The sequence below is a fragment of the Lissotriton vulgaris genome, chromosome 10, assembly GCF_964263255.1.
Source record: "Lissotriton vulgaris chromosome 10, aLisVul1.2, whole genome shotgun sequence".
In the NCBI taxonomy this organism is placed as follows: domain Eukaryota; kingdom Metazoa; phylum Chordata; class Amphibia; order Caudata; family Salamandridae; genus Lissotriton; species Lissotriton vulgaris.
This window is the reverse complement of record NC_141698.1, coordinates 288633542-288651887: the sequence shown is the minus strand read 5'-3', so window position 1 is coordinate 288651887 and position 18346 is coordinate 288633542. Positions and strand designations below refer to the sequence as shown.

The 18346-nt window shown below is 54.0% G+C and overlaps 1 protein-coding gene across 2 annotated transcripts in view; it reads right to left on the bottom strand.

Moving 5' to 3' along the window:
* LOC147685146 (uncharacterized) overlaps window positions 1-18346 on the bottom strand; it is a 693800-nt gene that overhangs the window by 101497 nt on the left and 573957 nt on the right. For both annotated transcript variants that reach the window (XM_086941067.1, XM_086941068.1), the window contains one exon: window positions 14874-18234. In XM_086941067.1, the coding sequence (XP_086797193.1) occupies window positions 14874-18234 (3361 nt within the window). The remainder of the gene's footprint in view (window positions 1-14873; window positions 18235-18346) is intronic.

Genomic DNA, 18346 nt, shown 5'->3' with positions numbered 1-18346 from the left:
GCTCTCCGTCGGTCTTGCAGGGACTTCTGGGAAATGAAGTCCCCGCACGCTCGCAGCCCCGCTGGTTCCTCGCGCCCCTTACCGCCTTGCCGCCTGTGTCCTACGTTGGTCCTTGAAGATGCTGCCTCTACCAGCGCCCACCAGCGAAGCGGCACCCGCGGAGCGGCTGCGGCGAGAGGTGGGCTGGGAGGCCGGTGCGCTGCTGGGCTGATAGGCTACAGCGTGGGTGATGCCTGGAACTTCCGCTTCAGAAATGAGTAAGTAGGTGTCCCACAGGATAGAGGAAGAGGAACACTTTTAACTGCCTTTGATGGGCGGGGGGCGGGCCAGCAGGGAGAGCGGACCGGAAGCTCTCCGTCGGTCTTGCAGGGACTTCTGGGAAATGAAGTCCCCGCACGCTCGCAGCCCCGCTGGTTCCTCGCGCCCCTTACCGCCTTGCCGCCTGTGTCCTACGTTGGTCCTTGAAGATGCTGCCTCTACCAGCGCCCACCAGCGAAGCGGCACCCGCGGAGCGGGTGCGGCGAGAGGTGGGCTGGGAGGCCGGTGCGCTGCTGGGCTGATAGGCTACAGCGTGGGTGATGCCTGGAACTTCCGCTTCAGAAATGAGTAAGTAGGTGTCCCACAGGATAGAGGAAGAGGAACACTTTTAACTGCCTTTGATGGGCGGGGGGCGGGCCAGCAGGGAGAGCGGACCGGAAGCTCTCCGTCGGTCTTGCAGGGACTTCTGGGAAATGAAGTCCCCGCACGCTCGCAGCCCCGCTGGTTCCTCGCGCCCCTTACCGCCTTGCCGCCTGTGTCCTACGTTGGTCCTTGAAGATGCTGCCTCTACCAGCGCCCACCAGCGAAGCGGCACCCGCGGAGCGGCTGCGGCGAGAGGTGGGCTGGGAGGCCGGTGCGCTGCTGGGCTGATAGGCTACAGCGTGGGTGATGCCTGGAACTTCCGCTTCAGAAATGAGTAAGTAGGTGTCCCACAGGATAGAGGAAGAGGAACACTTTTAACTGCCTTTGATGGGCGGGGGGCGGGCCAGCAGGGAGAGCGGACCGGAAGCTCTCCGTCGGTCTTGCAGGGACTTCTGGGAAATGAAGTCCCCGCACGCTCGCAGCCCCGCTGGTTCCTCGCGCCCCTTACCGCCTTGCCGCCTGTGTCCTACGTTGGTCCTTGAAGATGCTGCCTCTACCAGCGCCCACCAGCGAAGCGGCACCCGCGGAGCGGGTGCGGCGAGAGGTGGGCTGGGAGGCCGGTGCGCTGCTGGGCTGATAGGCTACAGCGTGGGTGATGCCTGGAACTTCCGCTTCAGAAATGAGTAAGTAGGTGTCCCCACAGCATTAATTGTCCAAAAGGCATCCTAATTAAAAAAAAACCCTCTACAGCCACCCTTAAAGAGATATGGTATCACTGTAAACAAACCGTCCCCCTCCTCAAATCCCCCCCCCCCCCCTTTACCCCCGTCCAGTGCGCAGGCCCGCCCTTCGTCCTCCACCCTGATCTCCTTCATGCGGGAAAAAGCTAGTTCAATATTTATTCAAGAGGATGGTTCTTCAGGTGTCGTAAGCCTCAGAAGGCGTAGGTATCTGGGGCATGTGATCTCCCTAAATTCGGCGAGCAGCAGAGACCGGAATGGTTGCCAGAGGTCATCAAATTGCTCTATGTCCCCTGCCACTGTAAGCAATAGTTTCTCCATCCCCAACACATGGCACATTCTATGAAGCCAGCCCGTGATGGTAGGAAGAGTGGTAGTGCGCCAGTGTAGTAGGATGTTCTGTACTGCCGACCCCAGTGTAATCGCTATCTGTCTGCCCCTATAGGACTTAAGGGGATACATCAGCCCGTTTGGGAGACCCAGCAATGTATATGCTGGGAAGCGCAGCAGTTCAGTGTCAAAATGGGAGTCAATCTCATCTATCACTTCTTTCCAATAAGATTCTAGGAGAGGACAGTCCCATAATATATGTGTCAGTGTGCCCACCTGTCCGCATCCCCTCCAGCAAGCGCTATCCCTATTCCGGTCCATCTCATGCATACGTTTTGGGGTGTAGTACCAATAGGTGGAGACTTTAGTCAATGTGTCAGTGAGCCCCATATGGTATGCGGAGTGCCGTTCTCTGTATGAAATTTGCTCCCACTCTTTGTGACTCAATGTTCTCCCAATTCCCGCTCCCTCCCCGGATTATATAGGTGTGAGGAAGGTGGTTGTAGTAGTTTTTAAAGGTCCGTGATCAGTTTCGCATCCGACGAGCCAGACATAAGCCACTTCTCATAAGGGAGGAGCAGTCTATCTGCCGCGTCTCGCACCTGTGGGTGTAGAGCCCAGTGGCGTACCTGCATATAGCGAAGCCTCTCGGTCTCTTGGAAGGAATATTCCTGTCGGAGGCGTGGGAAGGGATTGACACCCTCTGAGTCGTATACATGACACAGGGCCCGGCATCCGGCCGTTCTCCAATGAGTAAAGGCCCCTCTTTCAGTGCCCGGGGTGAAGTCTGGATTATCTACTATCGGTGTAAGTGGCGAGGGAAACGTGGTGAGGTTGTGAGTGGTGTTGGTTGCATCCCATACCCGCAGGGGTACTCTGGTAATCAATGAGGCATAAAGATTTGCGGGCCAGTGAGCCCGGCGAAGAAACGGCACCTCCTGTAAGGGTCGGCCTGCCACTGCCTGATCCTGGAAGAGCCAGTGCTTGTCTGATTCCCACCTGCTCCATTCTACCAGATAGCACAACTGTGTTGCTTGAAATAACTTGCGGAGGTCCGGGATCCCGAGACCTCCAGCCTCAGGGGCTAGCATTGAGAGTGATCTCTTCATTCTGGGTTTCCTGCTTTGCCAAATAAAACATGCAAGATCTGCCTGCGTCTGTTGAACCCACCCAATGGGCGGCTGGAGCGGTAGAGCGCGGAAGAGGTATAGTATCTTGGGTAAGACCGTCATTTTAACCGCAGCTATTCTTCCCAACCAGGAGATGGTGCTGCGATTCCATCGCCCGAGCTCTTCCCGGATCTTCCTGCCTAGGACGGCGTAGTTGGCTGTTACCATAGCCGGCAGGGTAGGGGCCAACTGGATCCCCAGGTAAGGTACCAGCTCCGACGACCAAAGCATGGGGAACCTGCTCTGTAGATACGTCCTTGTGGCAGGTGCAAGGGACACGTCTAATGCCACCGATTTCCCCATGTTCATCTTAAAGCCTGCGACGGCTGCAAAGGAGTCTAATTCCTCAATGCAGACCGGGAGGGCGGTCCGGGGCGTGTCCAGCGACAATATAATAACGTCAGCATAGAGGCTTATGGTGTGGGTAAAACCTCCAAACCGTATCCCTGTCGCTGCCGGGTTAGTGTGTATCCGTTGGGCAAGGGGCTCCATATAAAGAGTGAAGAGTAGGGGCGAGAGTGGACACCCCTGTCTAGTGCCTCTCTCAATGCCAAAGTCCTGTGAACTGTAGCCGTTCACCCGCACCACCGCTGTTGGGAATTTGTAGCAATTAAGGACTAGGGAGCGAAATTTCTCTCCAATGCCCGCCTTTAGTAGGACCTGTTCTAAATATGGCCAGTGCACTCGGTCAAACGCCTTTTCGGCGTCCACCGCCAACATCATTCTTTCTCCGGGTATCCGGGATGCCTTCTCAATGAGGTGGACGATCCTTTTGGTGTTGTCCACCGTTCGCCTCCCAGGAACAAATCCCGCCTGATCCGGGTCTATAAGTCCCGGCAAGTGGGGGGGCCAATCGGGCCGCGAGGATCCCGGTGTACAGTTTAATGTCTACATTCAGGAGGGATATCGGCCTGTAAGAGCCGCATAGCGTCCGGTCTTTCCCCGGTTTGGGGATGACTGTAAGAGAGGCCCGCAGGAGGTCGGGTGGGATGGCCCCTGGGGCTGCGGACAAGTTAAATAAGCGAGTGAGGAACGGGGCTAGCAGTGCACAGAATGTTTTATAAAATAGGGACGTATATCAGTCCGGACCTGGAGCCTTGCCATGCTTGAGTTTGGCGATAGCAGAGATCACCTCCTCTATACAAATATCCCTGTCTAAATGTGCAGCCTGCGAGGGGGCTAAGGACAGGAGGGTGACGGAGTCCAGGTATGCCATCATTGCAGGTTTATTCGTTGGATCCCCTGCATAGAGATTAGCGTAAAACCGTCGGAAGGTTTTGGCTATTTGGGCGTCCTCCGTGACCATCGACCCGGTGGGATCAGAGACCTCCTGTACTATGTGTCGCTGGCGTTGCACCCGCAGCCTGTTTGCCAATAGGCGGCCACAACGGTCCCCCCCTGTGTAATAGGCATGACGCAAACGTAATGCAGCATATTCCGCGCGATCCATGTCCAGAGCCATTAGGAGTTTCCTGGCTCCCTTGAGCTGCCTCCACACCCGGCCGTCCGGCCGGCGGTGTATTTGCTCGAGTTCGCGGACCCGTTGGGTGAGTTCCTCCCGTTTACTCTGCCTTTCCTTATTTTCAGCCGATGCGATGGCAATAAACTCCCCTCTAAGTACTGCCTTCAGGGCAGACCACCGTGTCGCCATTGAAGTTTCGGGGTTATCATTGTGGGTCAGATACTCCTGAGTAGCCTCTGTTATGCGTTTAACCACCTCTTTCCTATGCAGTAATGTGTCCCTAAGGCGGCAAGTCGTCGGTGGCAGGGTTAGTGTAGCGAGTACCGGGGCGTGGTCCGATATGGAGATTACCCCCATCTCGGTCGCCGAAGCCAATGCCTTCACCTGGGCCGTGACCAGGAGGTGGTCTAATCTCGCATATGTCTTGTGCGTATGGGAGTAGTATGAGTATTCTCTATCGGTAGGGTGCATGCAACGCCAGAGATCGTGAAGGTCTAGTTCCAACAGCTGTGCTTTACACCCGGTTGAGAATTCCCCAGTCTGGGGTACATTGCGCCGACCTATCCAGGGCTGATTAGAAGACCATATTAAAATCGCCTCCGATGACAATGTGCCTGTCCGGTGAGGCAGTGATGTCCACCAATGCTGACCGTAAGAAGTGCTCCTGTTGGTCATTAGGGCTATACAGGGATCCAACCGTGAACGGAAGTCCCCCAATCTTAAATCTGTAAGCGAGCAGTCTGCCTTTGTGTTCTGCATGTTTATGAAGGACCTCCCCTTTGAAATGACGTGCCACTAGGATTGCGACTCCCCCGCGGTATTGGTATAGTTGGAGGAGAAAAATTGTGTAACTTATGGGAGCGTAGCCTATGGGAATCACTAGGCAGTAGGTGGGTCTCCTGAAGAAGACAGATATCTTGCTTGTGTGTTCTCCAACAAAGACAGTACTGCCCTCCTTTTAACTGGGTTGTTGAGGCCCCGGACATTTAGGGTCACTATCTTAAGAGATGTAGGAGGCATGTAAAGTGTTGAAAGGTAGAGCAGAGAACTCCCGCCGGAGCAGGGCAAAATGTACATATGCCGCTATCACGCCTAAGACCTGCACAGTGCACTGGACGGACCCCCCCTTCCCTCTACTCCCCAACTTCCCTACCCTCAACCAACCCCCCCCCCGACCCCCCACCCCCGGTGACCTGCAACAAGTCCCAGAACAACATAAACAACCCCAACATTCCCCACCTCCCTTCTCCCCTTCCCCGCAACAAGTTCCAAAATCTCATAGTCCCAGTCCGGTCCTTCAAGGACAAGGCTGTGGTTGGTTATTGAAGTGGACGTCTGGCCACTGCACTCCCGTCCTCCCCCCCCCCCCCCCCCAAACCCCCAAACCTGCGTTATAGAAAGGCTGCGTTGATCTCCCACCGGAGTCGTCCTAAGCCGTCAGTGCGACTTCATTTGTGGCTGTGTCCCTGGCTGCCTCTTGTACCGCTCTGTCCATTCCAGCCCGGATAATAGGCGAATCTGGCCGGGCGGACGAGGCAGAAGACCTGTGGTCCGGGACCTGCTGCCAACCGTCCCTGGTGTTGCGTCTGCGACGCGGTGTGTGTGGCTCTTCGCCCGACGCCGTGATGCCCAGTAACTCGCACGTGTCCTGGAGGAATCTGAGCTGGTGCAGGGTGCCGTTCCATTGGAAGATATGCCGGAAAGGGTGCCCCCATGAGTACTGTGTCCAATGGCTTCTCAGAAAGTCAGTTGCTATTTTGAATGTCTTGCGTTTTTGGAGCTTAATCGCAGATAAGTCCTGGAAGAGTGCGACTGGGTGCCCTTGGAAATGCAACGACTGCTGTTTCCTAGCTTCACGGAGAATTCGCTCCTTAAGCGGGTAGTCCGGCAGGATGGCCAGGATATCAGGTGGCGGCGCCGAAGTCCGGCACGCCAGGCCAACTCTATGCGCCCTGTCTATCCTGATGGGAAAGTCCTCCGATTCCCCCAATATTTCCCTGAACATGCTCTGTAGATACATGGCAATGTCCTCTCCTTCTTCCTTGGATGGCATTTCCCGGACCCGGATGTTGTTCCGGCGAGACCGGTTCTCGAGATCTTCATTGTGCGCCTGAAGGTCCAGTTGCTGATCCCGCAAGCGGAGCACTTCCTGGTGCAGTTGCACAATCTCATTATCTCTGGAGTGTCCGGTTTCTTCCATGGTAGCCACTCTCTCGCCCAGGCTATCTACTTCTCTACGCACCTCTCGGACTTCTCCGGCTACCTCCTGCTTCAGTGTCTGGAAGTCTTCTCCTAGGGAACTGAAGAGAGATTCCAGGAAGGATCTGGTGACTGGTGGTTCCCTTCCCTCTGCTTCCACTGAGCTTCTCGAGGGGCCCGGCGAGTGTTGCCCTTTGTCAGTTTTCGGTGGTCCTCTGTTCATCATTTCGGGTAGTGTCCGTTCCCCTTTCTTGTTCCCTCTGTTGCCAGCCATTGTCAAGGTTGGCGGCGCGTGGGCGGGACCGCCTGGGTGTCCAGGCCGTTGCAAGGAGCGGCGGTGTGTAGCCTAGTGTCTGACCGGGGGGGGGGACCGCCTCCTCGGGCTCCGCTATGCAGCCTACCACCCTTGGCTGACGTTGTAGACCGACCTTTCCTTTCGTAGTTCACCAATACTCCCCAGGTGCAGTTTGTCGTTTCGGGAGGCTGTGTTGGTGCAGTCGGGACCTAGGGGTCTCCTGTACCTGCGGTCTGAGACCTCTGGTCGGCGCACCGCTATGTCTTTCTCAGGCCTCACGCCGCATCTGCCAGCCAACTGTTCCCTTCGTCTTGGACACCTATGAGGCGGTCAGCCCTGAGCCCTCGGGTGTGTCGCGTTGTGTTCCAATTCCCCAACGGGGTCACTCCTGGCGGTCTCAGCGGTCCTCGTACCCGTGCAGTCAGGGAGGCTCCGGAGAGTGGTCGCTGTCTCTTGGTTGAGTCTTTCAGCGGCCCAGCGCCTTGGCGGGTTTGTCTTCCGGCGAGGCCTCGGGTCCGGGCCCAGGCTAGGCTGCTCGGCCTAGCTGCCGCTGAAAAGGTGGGGGAAGGGCTGCTAATCCGCACCGTGGGCTTCGTCTCGCAGTTGCCGTCCCCGCCGGGGGTCCCTTCCGCTGTCGGCTCCGTTCTACCCCCAGCGTCGGGCTAGATCCGTGAGGGCCTAGTGTCCGACTGTGTCCTTCAGCCTAAGGTCGGCCGCAGCTTTGGATGCGTTCCAGGACGCCCCGCTGGTGCGGCGGGGGCCGGGCCGTTGTTTCACCGCTGCACCCCTGGGGACCGGCCTCTACAATGCTCCCCCCGTCAGCAAGCTCCTCGTTTCCGGCCGCTCCCCGGCAGTCTGGTCCGCGGCAGGGGCCCAGAACGCCCCGTCTATAGGCCGCGTCCCGGGCCTTGCGTGAGGGCTTCTTGCCGGCTGGATATATCGGCGCTGCCGCCGGCTGCCTCCGGGCTTCTCTTGGTGCCATGGTCTGACCCGGGGCGCCGCCGGTGTCCGTCTCTTGTTGGTTTCGGCCGCTCCTCGGCAGTCTGGTCTGCGGCAGGGGCCTGGGACGCCCCGTCAGTAGGCCGCGTCCCCGGCCTTGCGTGAGGGCTTCTGGCTGGCGGGCTATACCGGCGTTGCCGCCGGCTGCCTACGGGCGTCACTCGGTGCCTGGGTCTGACCTGGGCCTCCGCTGGTGCCTGTCCCTTGTCGTCAATGTACGGAACCCCCGCCGCTACTCAGCACCGGTCCCGTTACCTCTCTTCTCGTCGGCGGTTCTCTGCGTGGAGCTTCGTCACAGACGCCCTCCGGCCTCTGCCGCTCCCAAAAGTCCTCCGGCTGGGAACTCCGTGCAGAGCGGAGGTCTAGCGATAGATTGTCGGCTGCTCCTACAATTCCGCCACTGCCCAGTTACAGATCGGGGGGAGATCTGCGAGAATTTACGGCCTACGGCCTTGGGGTCGGAGGAGCTCGCGGAGAGTGCGTCCGCTCACCTCGCCATCTTGGCCACGCCCCCAGGAACAAGCGTTTAAACAAAAGCACAGTTAAACATATGAAAGTTGCACAACTATGGATGAGGCCCAGGGGCCACGCAAAGCATATATTAGAAAAGTGGTATAAGAGATACCAATCGAACAGTGGTTAGGCCTAGGGCCTAGGGAACCGCTGGGAGCAGTCGGGACTAGCAATGCTGAAGTCGGGAAAAGCCCGCGGGATTCGGGTGCAGCGCTTAAAGCACACACATGCACCAATGCAAAGTCAATGGTGCATAAAAGTTATAAAGTTACAGTTTAAGGAGACTTCCGCTCAACCTAGAAGGACGATACTTAAGACACATACACTAGAGGTGTGTACCAGTGTAGGAACACCGGCGTTGTCGAGTTACCTCACCCACAAGAAGCGGGTGCACAGGTGCGAAGTAGTGTTGGGTTTTGTTACGCAGGTTGCTGGTGCTCGGAGCTGAAGATGCTGCAGGCGTCGAGACGAGAAGTGTCCGGTGTGATCCAAGGGTGGATCGGAGTTAAAGATGATCTGAAAGCAGAGGGGACAGAGCCTGGGTCACTCAGAAGTGACCAGGGTGGAACCAGGAAGGAACCAGGCAATGTCGAGCGCTTTCAGGTCGTTGACGAGTTGCTTCTCTCCGCTGCCACGTGGACTCCGGGGCACCGAGGATGTCCAGGAGTAGATCACGAGCTGTCCCACGCAGGCTCTCGCTGTCTGCGGTGTCGGCTTCCGGATCGGAGCAAACAAATCTTGGCAAGTGCAACCCACGCAGGACTCGAAGATGGCTTAACACTTGGACCAGGAGGGTCAGAGCGAGTGCTCCTTTTCAGGGGAGCGAGTGCAAGTCTGGAGCAACCAGATTCACGAGTTAGGTTTCAAGGTTCGTCGGCACAGGGGCCACAAGCCAACGGGCATGTGACCGGGCCAACGGGTTGAGCCAAAAGATGCAGAAGGGCCCCACGCAGCACTCCGTGAGTGTAGAGGGGTGAGCTTCGGTGCAAGAGAGGCTCAGGGCTGGGGCTTCGCAAACCCCAATGCACAGCTTTGAGGGTCACTCGTGGGCTGCACGGTCAGCGTCTCGTGGTCTTTCCAAGATGGCGGGCCCCACACTTCAGGTCGCGTCCACGAGTCTCAGCTCTGCAGGGACTGTGGATCGGGCTGTTAGAAGGCAGGTACGCTTGGTCTTGTCGAACTCTGTCGCTCGAGTTCCGGCGGGAACTGCAACAAAGCAAACTTCGAGGTGCTGGATGGTGCCTGTTTGCACAGGGTGGTCACTCCTTGACCACAAGGGAGATTCTTCAGTCTTCTACGTCGAGTAGGATGTCGAAGGGTCCAGAGTTTTGTTTCATAAGTTTCAGTCAGGATAATCTGAGTGCGTTGGCACTGCTCCCATTCTTATACCAATCTAGGGGGCTGGAGTACCTGCTAGGTCCCTCCTATGGGTGGGACCCAGGAAGGGGGTGGTTACACCCCTTTCCCTTTGTCCAGGGTCACGCTGGGACTGGGGCTGGTGTGCCCCAGAACCGGTTTAACCGGATTATGAAAGGGGAAGCCTTGTGCTCCCCAGGCACTGTCTGGTTTCTTTGAAACCTCCCTGCCACAATCCACTATCTCCAGTCTGGGGTGGTGTGACACCTCCCCGCGACCGGAAAGCCTTTGTCCAGGCCTCCTCGGCTGAGTTTCGGTCAGCAGCAGGAGGTCAGACTCGTCTCTGTGGCGGAAGCGTCTGGTGATGCTGAGGCTCTTTTAAAAATCAACCGCGTTTTAGCAAAGTAACATGTCTTCTCCCTCTAGAGGGGTGGAATGCTATCCCCGTCGAAAGGACTGTTGAGGGGATAGCATTCCAAATCGTATGGCACCTTACACGACATGTTTTGATAAAGCCAAACCAAAGTTAACATATAACCGCAATGGATTATAATGCACTTAATAGTATATGGTATGGCATTATCCCAGAACAGCTTAGGGAATTGGTCCCGACAGCTGCAGACAGGCTCAGCTCATGCTAGAGCACCATCTCACATAAAATCAAGCACTCTACCTCCAGGATTGTTAAGGCCTGCCATAGGAGTGACTCATAGGTTCATATGTGTCCAGATATAGGTTTAGATATAGGTATACTATATCTAAGCAAGAGGTGATGACACCAACTTGCTCCAGCTGAGTGATCAGCCAGTTGTGTCAATTTAAGAACCAGCCAGGGGAGGCAAAAGCTATGCTGCAGCCCCTGGTAGGCCTTGGATGCACCTATGCCCATGGCACCTATAGTGCACTATATAGGGGCTGACAAGGTGTCCAGTACCAATTTGGTTATGCACCTAGGGTGCATGGAGTCCATTTTAAGGAGTGAGCAGAGAGCCTGGGGCCCTGATTAGCAGGGAACCAGGCCAACTAAGTCGAAAACCAGCTAAACACAAGGCAAAAAACTGGGGTAACCATAGTCAGGAGTCCACCTTCCTACACACATGGTGGTGATGTTGTCCGTGAACACCTGCACTACACTTCCCCGGACAGAGGAAGGAATGCTTTCAGTGCAAGTCAGATCGCCCAAAGCTCCAAAAGGTTGATATGGAGCCGGGCCGCCGGCGGAGACCAGAGGCCTCTGATCTCCGCCTCTCCCAAGTGGCCACCCCATCCCAGGAGGGAAGCATCTGTCACCACTGTGTGCTCCGGTTGGGGAAGGGAGACAGATTTGCCATTGACCCAATCATGATTCGTGAGCCACCACTGCAATTGTTGTGTAGTGCCCTGAGGTCTGGACATGATCAGACAGGTTGCCCTGATGCTGTGCCTCTGGAACTTCAGGTCCCACTGCAGAGCCTGCATATGCCATCTGGCATGTTGCACTAGCAGGATGCAGGAGGCCATCAAGCCCAGAAGCCGGAGGTTCAACTTAACCGAAACCCAGGATGGAGGCTTAAAGATCGGAATCATAGCCTGAATATCCCAGACTCGCTGCTCGGGAGGATGAACCCGAAACCACGTCGAATACAGAACCGCACCGATGAAGGGGAGCTTAGAGAGGGACTCAGGTGCGACTTCGGCACATTGATGGCGAACCCCAGCAAATGCATGTGGTCGGCCATAGTCTGGAGGTGGTTAACGACTGCCTGGAACGAGCCCGCCTTCAACAGCCAGTCGTCCAGATAGGGGAAGACTAAAACCCCGGATCAGCGCAGATGAGCTGCGACCACTGCCATCACTTTCGTGAACAGCCAAGGGGCGCTGGTAAGGCCGAAGGGGAGCACAGCAAACTGAAAATGCTCTTGGCCTACCATGAACCTCAGGGAATGCCGGCAGGACGGACGGGGATATGAAAATATGCGTCCTGCCAGTCCAACGCTACCATCCAGTCTCTAGGGTCGAGGGCAGCCAAGAACTGAGCAAGAGTCAACATCTTGAACTTCTCCTTGCGGAGGAAGCAATTGACGTTCCTGAAGTCCAAGATGGGGCGCAGGCTCCCTTTCTCCTTTTTGGGGACCAGAAAGTAGTGGGAATAACAACCACGTCCTACTTCTGGCCCAGGAACGCTTTTTATGGCCCCCTTGGCCAAGAGGGCTGTGACTTCCTGTTGGAGAGGCGCAAAGTGATCCCCCAACATGTGGTGGAACAGAGGTGGCATGGCTGGGGGGGGGCAGACTCGGAGGGGAGGGTGTATCCCCTTCAGACGATTTGCAGCACTCACCTGTCTGAGGTGACAGAACGTCAGTGGGGGAGGTGAAGTTGAATCCTGCCGCCCACCAGCGTGGGGTGCACCCCAAAGATCGGACTAGGAAGGCTTTGAGGCGGATGCGGCGGGAGCGGAGGTGGACTGACACGCACGCTGGCCCCCTGTGCTGCCACGGCAGCCACCACATCTGCGGCCGCGCTGAGGTTGGTTCTACGCAGGCTTCTGGCTGAATGAACGTGTTGGGGCCACAAAAGGAACGAAAAGCAGACGTGGCCGGGCGCGTGGTGGAGAGACCCATGCCTTGGCCGTAGCCCGAGAGTCCTTAAAATGCTCCAGCGCACTGTCTGCCTTATCGCCAAACAAGCGAGTACCATCAAAGGGCATGTCCATGAGGGAACTCTGAACATCCCCTGAAAACCCTGTGGACCGCAGCCAGGCATGGCGACAGAGGGCCACTGTCGTGGAGATCGCCCTACCCAGAGAGTCCGCGGTGTCCAGCCCACACCGGATGGCAAACTTTGAAGCGTCTTTCCCCTCAGCAACGGCTTGGAAAAGGACTGGCCGAACCTCCTCTGGACACTGGGGCAGGGTTGCGCCACCGTGTCCCACACAGCGTGAGAGTAGCGGCCCAAGAGGCATGTGGTATTCACCGACTGCAGCCCGAAGCTGGCAGAGGAAAGCAATCTCTTGCCAAACTGCTCCAGCTTCTTTGATTCCTTATCCGAAGGGGCGGTAGGGAATGCGCTTTGGGAAGTGGAGGCCTGAATGACCAGGCTCGCCGGAATTGGGTGGTTCGTTAAAAAGGCAAGGTCACCCCATGCTGGGCGATGACGCCTGGCCACGGTCTTATCCACAGGAACCTCTGTGGCTGGTCTAGACCAGGTGCCCATCAAAACATCCGTTAACGCCTCATTGAACGGAAGCAGGGGCTCTGTAGAGCTTGCCACCTGAAGAACTTCAATGAGAAGGTTGGTCTTGAGAGTGACAATAGGCAGATCAAGGTCAAGGGCTTCAGCTGCTCTACGGAGCACAACAGTATATGTGGCGTCCTCCTCCGGGACAGCAGGAGACAGAAAACTAGGCTCAGAGGAGAGGTCAAGGCCACCTGCTTCCTCAGACTCTTCCGCCCACTCCTGTTCAGACTCACACTGCTGTGCAAGAGGGTCCATCAGACCTCTCCCAGTCGTCCACCTCCTCCACCCTCCGCGGCACAGCGAATACAAATGGTCCAAAGGCACCGATCCGGCTCTATGACCCAATTAGGGTCCCAACCCGGAGCAAAATTGTCCGGAAATCCGGGCTGAGGTGGGACGAACGGGACCCATTGCGGCGCCGGAGCCGCTGGAGGTGCCGGCGGAGGACCCTACGGCGCCACGGCCAGAACTGTCAGCTGCGCCGATAGAGGAGCAAGGAAGGAGCCTCAGCTGGGACAGCGGGCCCTAGAGGAGCGCCTGCGGGAGCCCGAGGCCTGAAAAGGCGGTCCATGGCAGCAAGAAATTCTTGCATCTGGGCCAGAGTCACCGGCGGACCTGAATAATGTGGGTAGGCCGCGGGACTCACAGGCTCCAACTGAGACACTGGGGACGTACCCCTGGACCCCTCGTCCGCGTTCAGAGACCAACGGGGGGACGTTTCTTCGACTTTTACTTCGGACGTCTCTTATCCGATTCAGAGTGTGAAGACTTCGACTCCGAGGGGCCATGGTGATGGCTCTGTGGTCGGTCCCTCAAGCAACCCCTGGTCCTCGAACGGCGTGGAAACGACTGCCGGGCCTCCAGCAGCTTTCGGGACTGCTCCTGCAAAGCCTTTGGAGCCATAGCCAGTCGGAACATGACCGGGGGTCATGGTCGTGCTCCATACAGCAGAGACAGACACCATGGGGGTCGACTACCGACACGGTACGGCGACAGGCCCCACTGGATTTAAACCAAGAGTCAAAGACTCAAAGAAGTAGAGACAAAAGTCTCAAAAAAGTGAGTCAAAAAGTTACTAGGGTACGTGCTCGAACCGGATCTGCGCTTGCTGGCGTAGAAAAATAAAGAACTGACGTCAGCCGCATGGGTGGCGTCCAAGTAGTCTCCGTGACGATTACAACGCTACCTTCAGACGCGCAGGGGTACTGCTGACAAAAAACTTTCCGGATCCAGTCTGACGCTTGGGGATATTGTAGGGTAAGGAATCCATCACTAACATGTCTCTTTCAGATCATCATAGCACTTAAGGTTGCCCTCCCACCCCATCAGAAGGGCTTTGTCAAAGATACTTCCATTAGCATGGCTTTTAATGCAAAATTGTTTATTCCTCATGCTTCGTCGAAACAGAGGCCACAGTTAATTTCATTGTATTGTATTAGATACCAAAATACTTGCTGCATTACTATCTTTCCTGTTCTAAATCCAGGGTTGTTTCTAGAGTAGATGAGGTCTTTATATAGCAAAATACTTGTTTGGCCCTGCAATATTGGAGGCAAACGAATGTTAAGCATACAAAGTTAAGTGTTACTGTGAGATTCTAGTCTACGCCACAAACGTGCGCTGAATAAACACCCCTTCCTTTTGATGACCACCAAGGATATTTTGTGTACAGTTAAACTCCATTTCCTAGATAGCAGGTGTATGCAAACCATGTGAATCTCATCGGTATCAAATATTTCAATACTTTACTCGCAACAGTCGTTTTCTAGGGTGGTATCTGCCCTTTAATCACAGACTTGCATGTCCCTGTAGTTTGGCACAAACACAAATTTTGGCAAGAGTTTTCAAGCCTGAGAATCCAATGAGAACCTTATTTTGGAGACCCAAGTTGCAGTTAAGTAACCTCCTTCATGTGAGTTTTACATAATATGCACAATTGAAGTAACAATAAAAAAAGTGTGAGAGGAACCTACCAAAGACAACTGGATTCTGCAGCCTGCGGGTATACTGCCAAAAGCGCTGCTGTTGTCCCTTTGGACTGTCATATGTGGATGTTGTTCCTATTCCACTTTGTGTCTGCAAAATTTTGCCTTCATGGTTTTGGTCCTCCTGCTGCCGCTCTAGTTCATTTTGTGACTGAGCATGCTCTCCTTGTTCTGCTTGCTTGCGGTGGAACTCTTGCTCCTCCTGCCGGCACCAACGCTCCAGTTCCTCCTGCTCTTTCCTGCGACGCTCAAGTTCCTCCTCCACTTGCTGACGCAAGAGCTCCTCATCCTCCTGTAGGCGCTGGATTTCCATCTCCTCTTTCTGGCGCAACAATTCCTGCTCTTCCTGTTCTTTAAGGAGACGCTCCAACTCCTGTTGTTCTTGTTGGTGTTGTTCTTGCTCTTTCTGCATGAGTTCAAATGCCTGCTCTTCTTGCATGCCCAAAACAATGTCATGGCCTTGGTGTCGATGTGAATCTTGAGTTTCTTGCTTGGTTTTCGGACATGGAAACTCTTGCCCTTTTTTCTGTTGTTCAAGGTCCTGTTCTTGCTGCGGGTCTTTCTGCTCTTCCTGTAGACTCGGAGGCTGCTGCTCTTTCAAGACTGGAAGCTCCCGTTCCTCCAGCTGACTGATTATCTCCCCATCTTTCTGTGAGATTTGAAGTTGCTGCTGAGGGGGAAAAGCCTCCTCTCTCTGAAGGACTGGGGGTCCCTGCTCTTCCTGCTGATGAAGAAACTCCTGTTCTTTCAGCTGATGTACATTTTGTTCTTCCTGCAGGAGTTGAAGTTCCTGCTCTTTATATTGACGTAGAAGCTCTTTCTCCTTTTGAAGGAGCTGAAATTTCTGTTCTTCCTGCTGACGTTGCAGTTCCTGCTCTTCTTGCTGACGAAGAAACTCCTCTTCTTTCTGTAGAAGTTGAAGCTCCTCCTCTTCCTGCTGATGTAATCGCTCCTGCTCTCGCTGCTGACGTATATGCTCTTCCTCTTCCAAAAGGAGTTGAAGTTCCTGCTCTTCCTGCTGACGTAGAAGTTCCTGCTGTTTCTTTAGGAGCTGGAGGTCTTGCTCTTCCTGCTGGCGAAGGCGCTCCTGCTCTTTCTGTAGGAGCTGAAGCTCCTGCTCTTCTTGCTGATGTAGAAGCTCTTGTTCTTTCACAAGGTGGTGATGTCCTGGTTTTTCCTGAGGCCCAAGAGGCTTCTGTTTCGTCTGCACAAGATGATGTTCCTTCTCTTCCAGCTTGCGCAGAAGTCCCAGCTCCTTTTGGTGGAGATGAACGTTTTTTTCTTCCTGTTGATATTCATGTTCTTTCTGAATAGCGGGATGTTTATTTTCGTCCTGTTCCCGCTCTTCTTGCGAACACAGGAGTTCCTGCTCTTTGTGAATGAGTTGGAGTTTTTTCTCTTGTTCATCACAATGCAGTTCCTGCTCTTTGTACAGAAGCTGAAATTCCTGCTCTTCCCGCTTACACCAACGTTCCAGCTCTTCCTGCTGCTGCTCTTCTAGTTTGTGCTGCTCTTCTGCTTCTTTCCGACATTGAAGTTCCTGCTTTTCCTGGGCTTCCTGCTCACGCTCTGCACGTCTTAGTTCTTCTTGGTTTGAGTGTTCATGCTCAGCCTGCTTATTTCTAGGGTCTGTTTGTTCTTTGGGAATGTAGTGAAATCCCTCATTGCTTTTCTGTTCGACTGGCTTTTGTGGAAGTCTCTGCTTAATAAACGTGCAGGGAATTGTCTCCTCGCCAAGATGATCTTGATCTTTAACAGCTTGTCTCTCACATTCTTTGGAAGTATGTTCCTTTTCCAGCTGCCTGTGCCCCATCAGGTGACATTTCTCTTGTAAAAGTAGTTGATTTTCTACGTGACTAACAGGCAGAGTACTCTTCTCTTTTTGATTTTGTTCTTGAATGTCTAAGTCATCCTCCTTGACGTGGTATTCCGATGCTTTAAAAGTAGGCACATGTTCCATCGCTTTCTGTGGATGTTCTTGGTCTTTCGCCACTCCCTGCTCTTCTTGAGCTAAAATATGGGTCTCTGTACTCTGGTATTTCTTATCTTTTCGAAGACATTCATGCTCGATATTCTTGAGTCTGTGTTGGTCTCCTTCCACTTCATGTTTAGAAACATGGACTGCATTATCGCTCTCATTATGCTGAGTTCCTCGGTCTTTGAGCTGAAGTGAATGCCCTTCTCCTTTCTGTTGGTGTTCTTGTCCTTCAAGTACTTGACACTGTTGTTCCTCGACTTGCTTTGTCTTCCAAGTACGCACATGCCCCAAGCCTTGTTTCAAATGCCCATCCTTCCTCTCAAGGTGCAAAATGTCTTCCTGCAATCTCAGTTTCCTTTCAGTGTCTACAACTTCCTGATCTTCCAGCAAATGTTCAACTGTCTGGTATGGCTTTGCAAATCCAGATATCTGATCTTTTCTCGTAAATTCATGTGTCTGTTCTTGTTCCATTGCTTCAGGTGCCTTCTCTTTTTCTAGAACTTCAGGTGCATACCCTTGCTGTGCAACACAAGGGTCTAGGCGTTGTTGAATAGCTTCAGGTAGCTGATATTTCTCTATAACAGGTGTTTGGTCTTCCTGTAAAACATCAAGTACCTGATCTTCCTGCATGGCTTCTAGTGGCTTGTCATGCTTCAAAGGTACAAATGCCTGATTGTGTTGCATAATGTTAAGTTCTTGTTCTTGCTGCAAAAGTTTATGTTCCAGGTTGTGTAGCTTAGCCTGAGGCACCTGGCCTAATTGCTTAATTTCAGGTAGCTGATCTTGCTGCACAGCAGCAGTTGCCTGTTCTCGATGCGTAACTTCAGATGCCTGGTCTTTCTCTATAATGGGTGCTTGGTCCTGCTGTGCCACACCAGGCACAAGGTCTTGGTGCATAAAGACAGATACTTGATCTTTCTGCAAAATGTCCAGGGCGCAGTTATCCTGAATATCAGTCATTTTTTCATGCATCTGAACCTCCTTTTTATGCTTAGATACATGAGCTTCATCTTCATTTGCCTGAACTTTCCGCTTGTTTCCAAATGCCTGCTTCATACGTTTTCTCAGACGAAGTCTTTGCGCGTGATACTCATTCCGTGCTATCTTTCTCAGATGCTTCTGGTATCTAAGCTTATGTATGAATTTCTGTCCTGCAAGTCGGTGTTGAGGCTCTTGGTTTTTCTGCTTGCTCTGATGCTTCAGTGGTTGTTTCTCTTTTTGAACTTGCTGCAACTCTTCTTCAACTGGCTCCTCTTTTAAACTTTCTTGCTTTCCAAACTCCTTCAGGAAAGTATCCACATGTTCAGCGTCTGTTTGCCTCCTCTTCCTAGATTCCTCGCGAGGCAGTGGCGTGAGGCATCGGGTGAAAAGCTGTACAGATACAAATGCATTTGGTTAGATAACTAAGTACAAGTGCCTTATCTCTAATTAATTATTGGCGGCCCTTACACTGTCTTATTACAGGACTCATGGGATGCCCTGG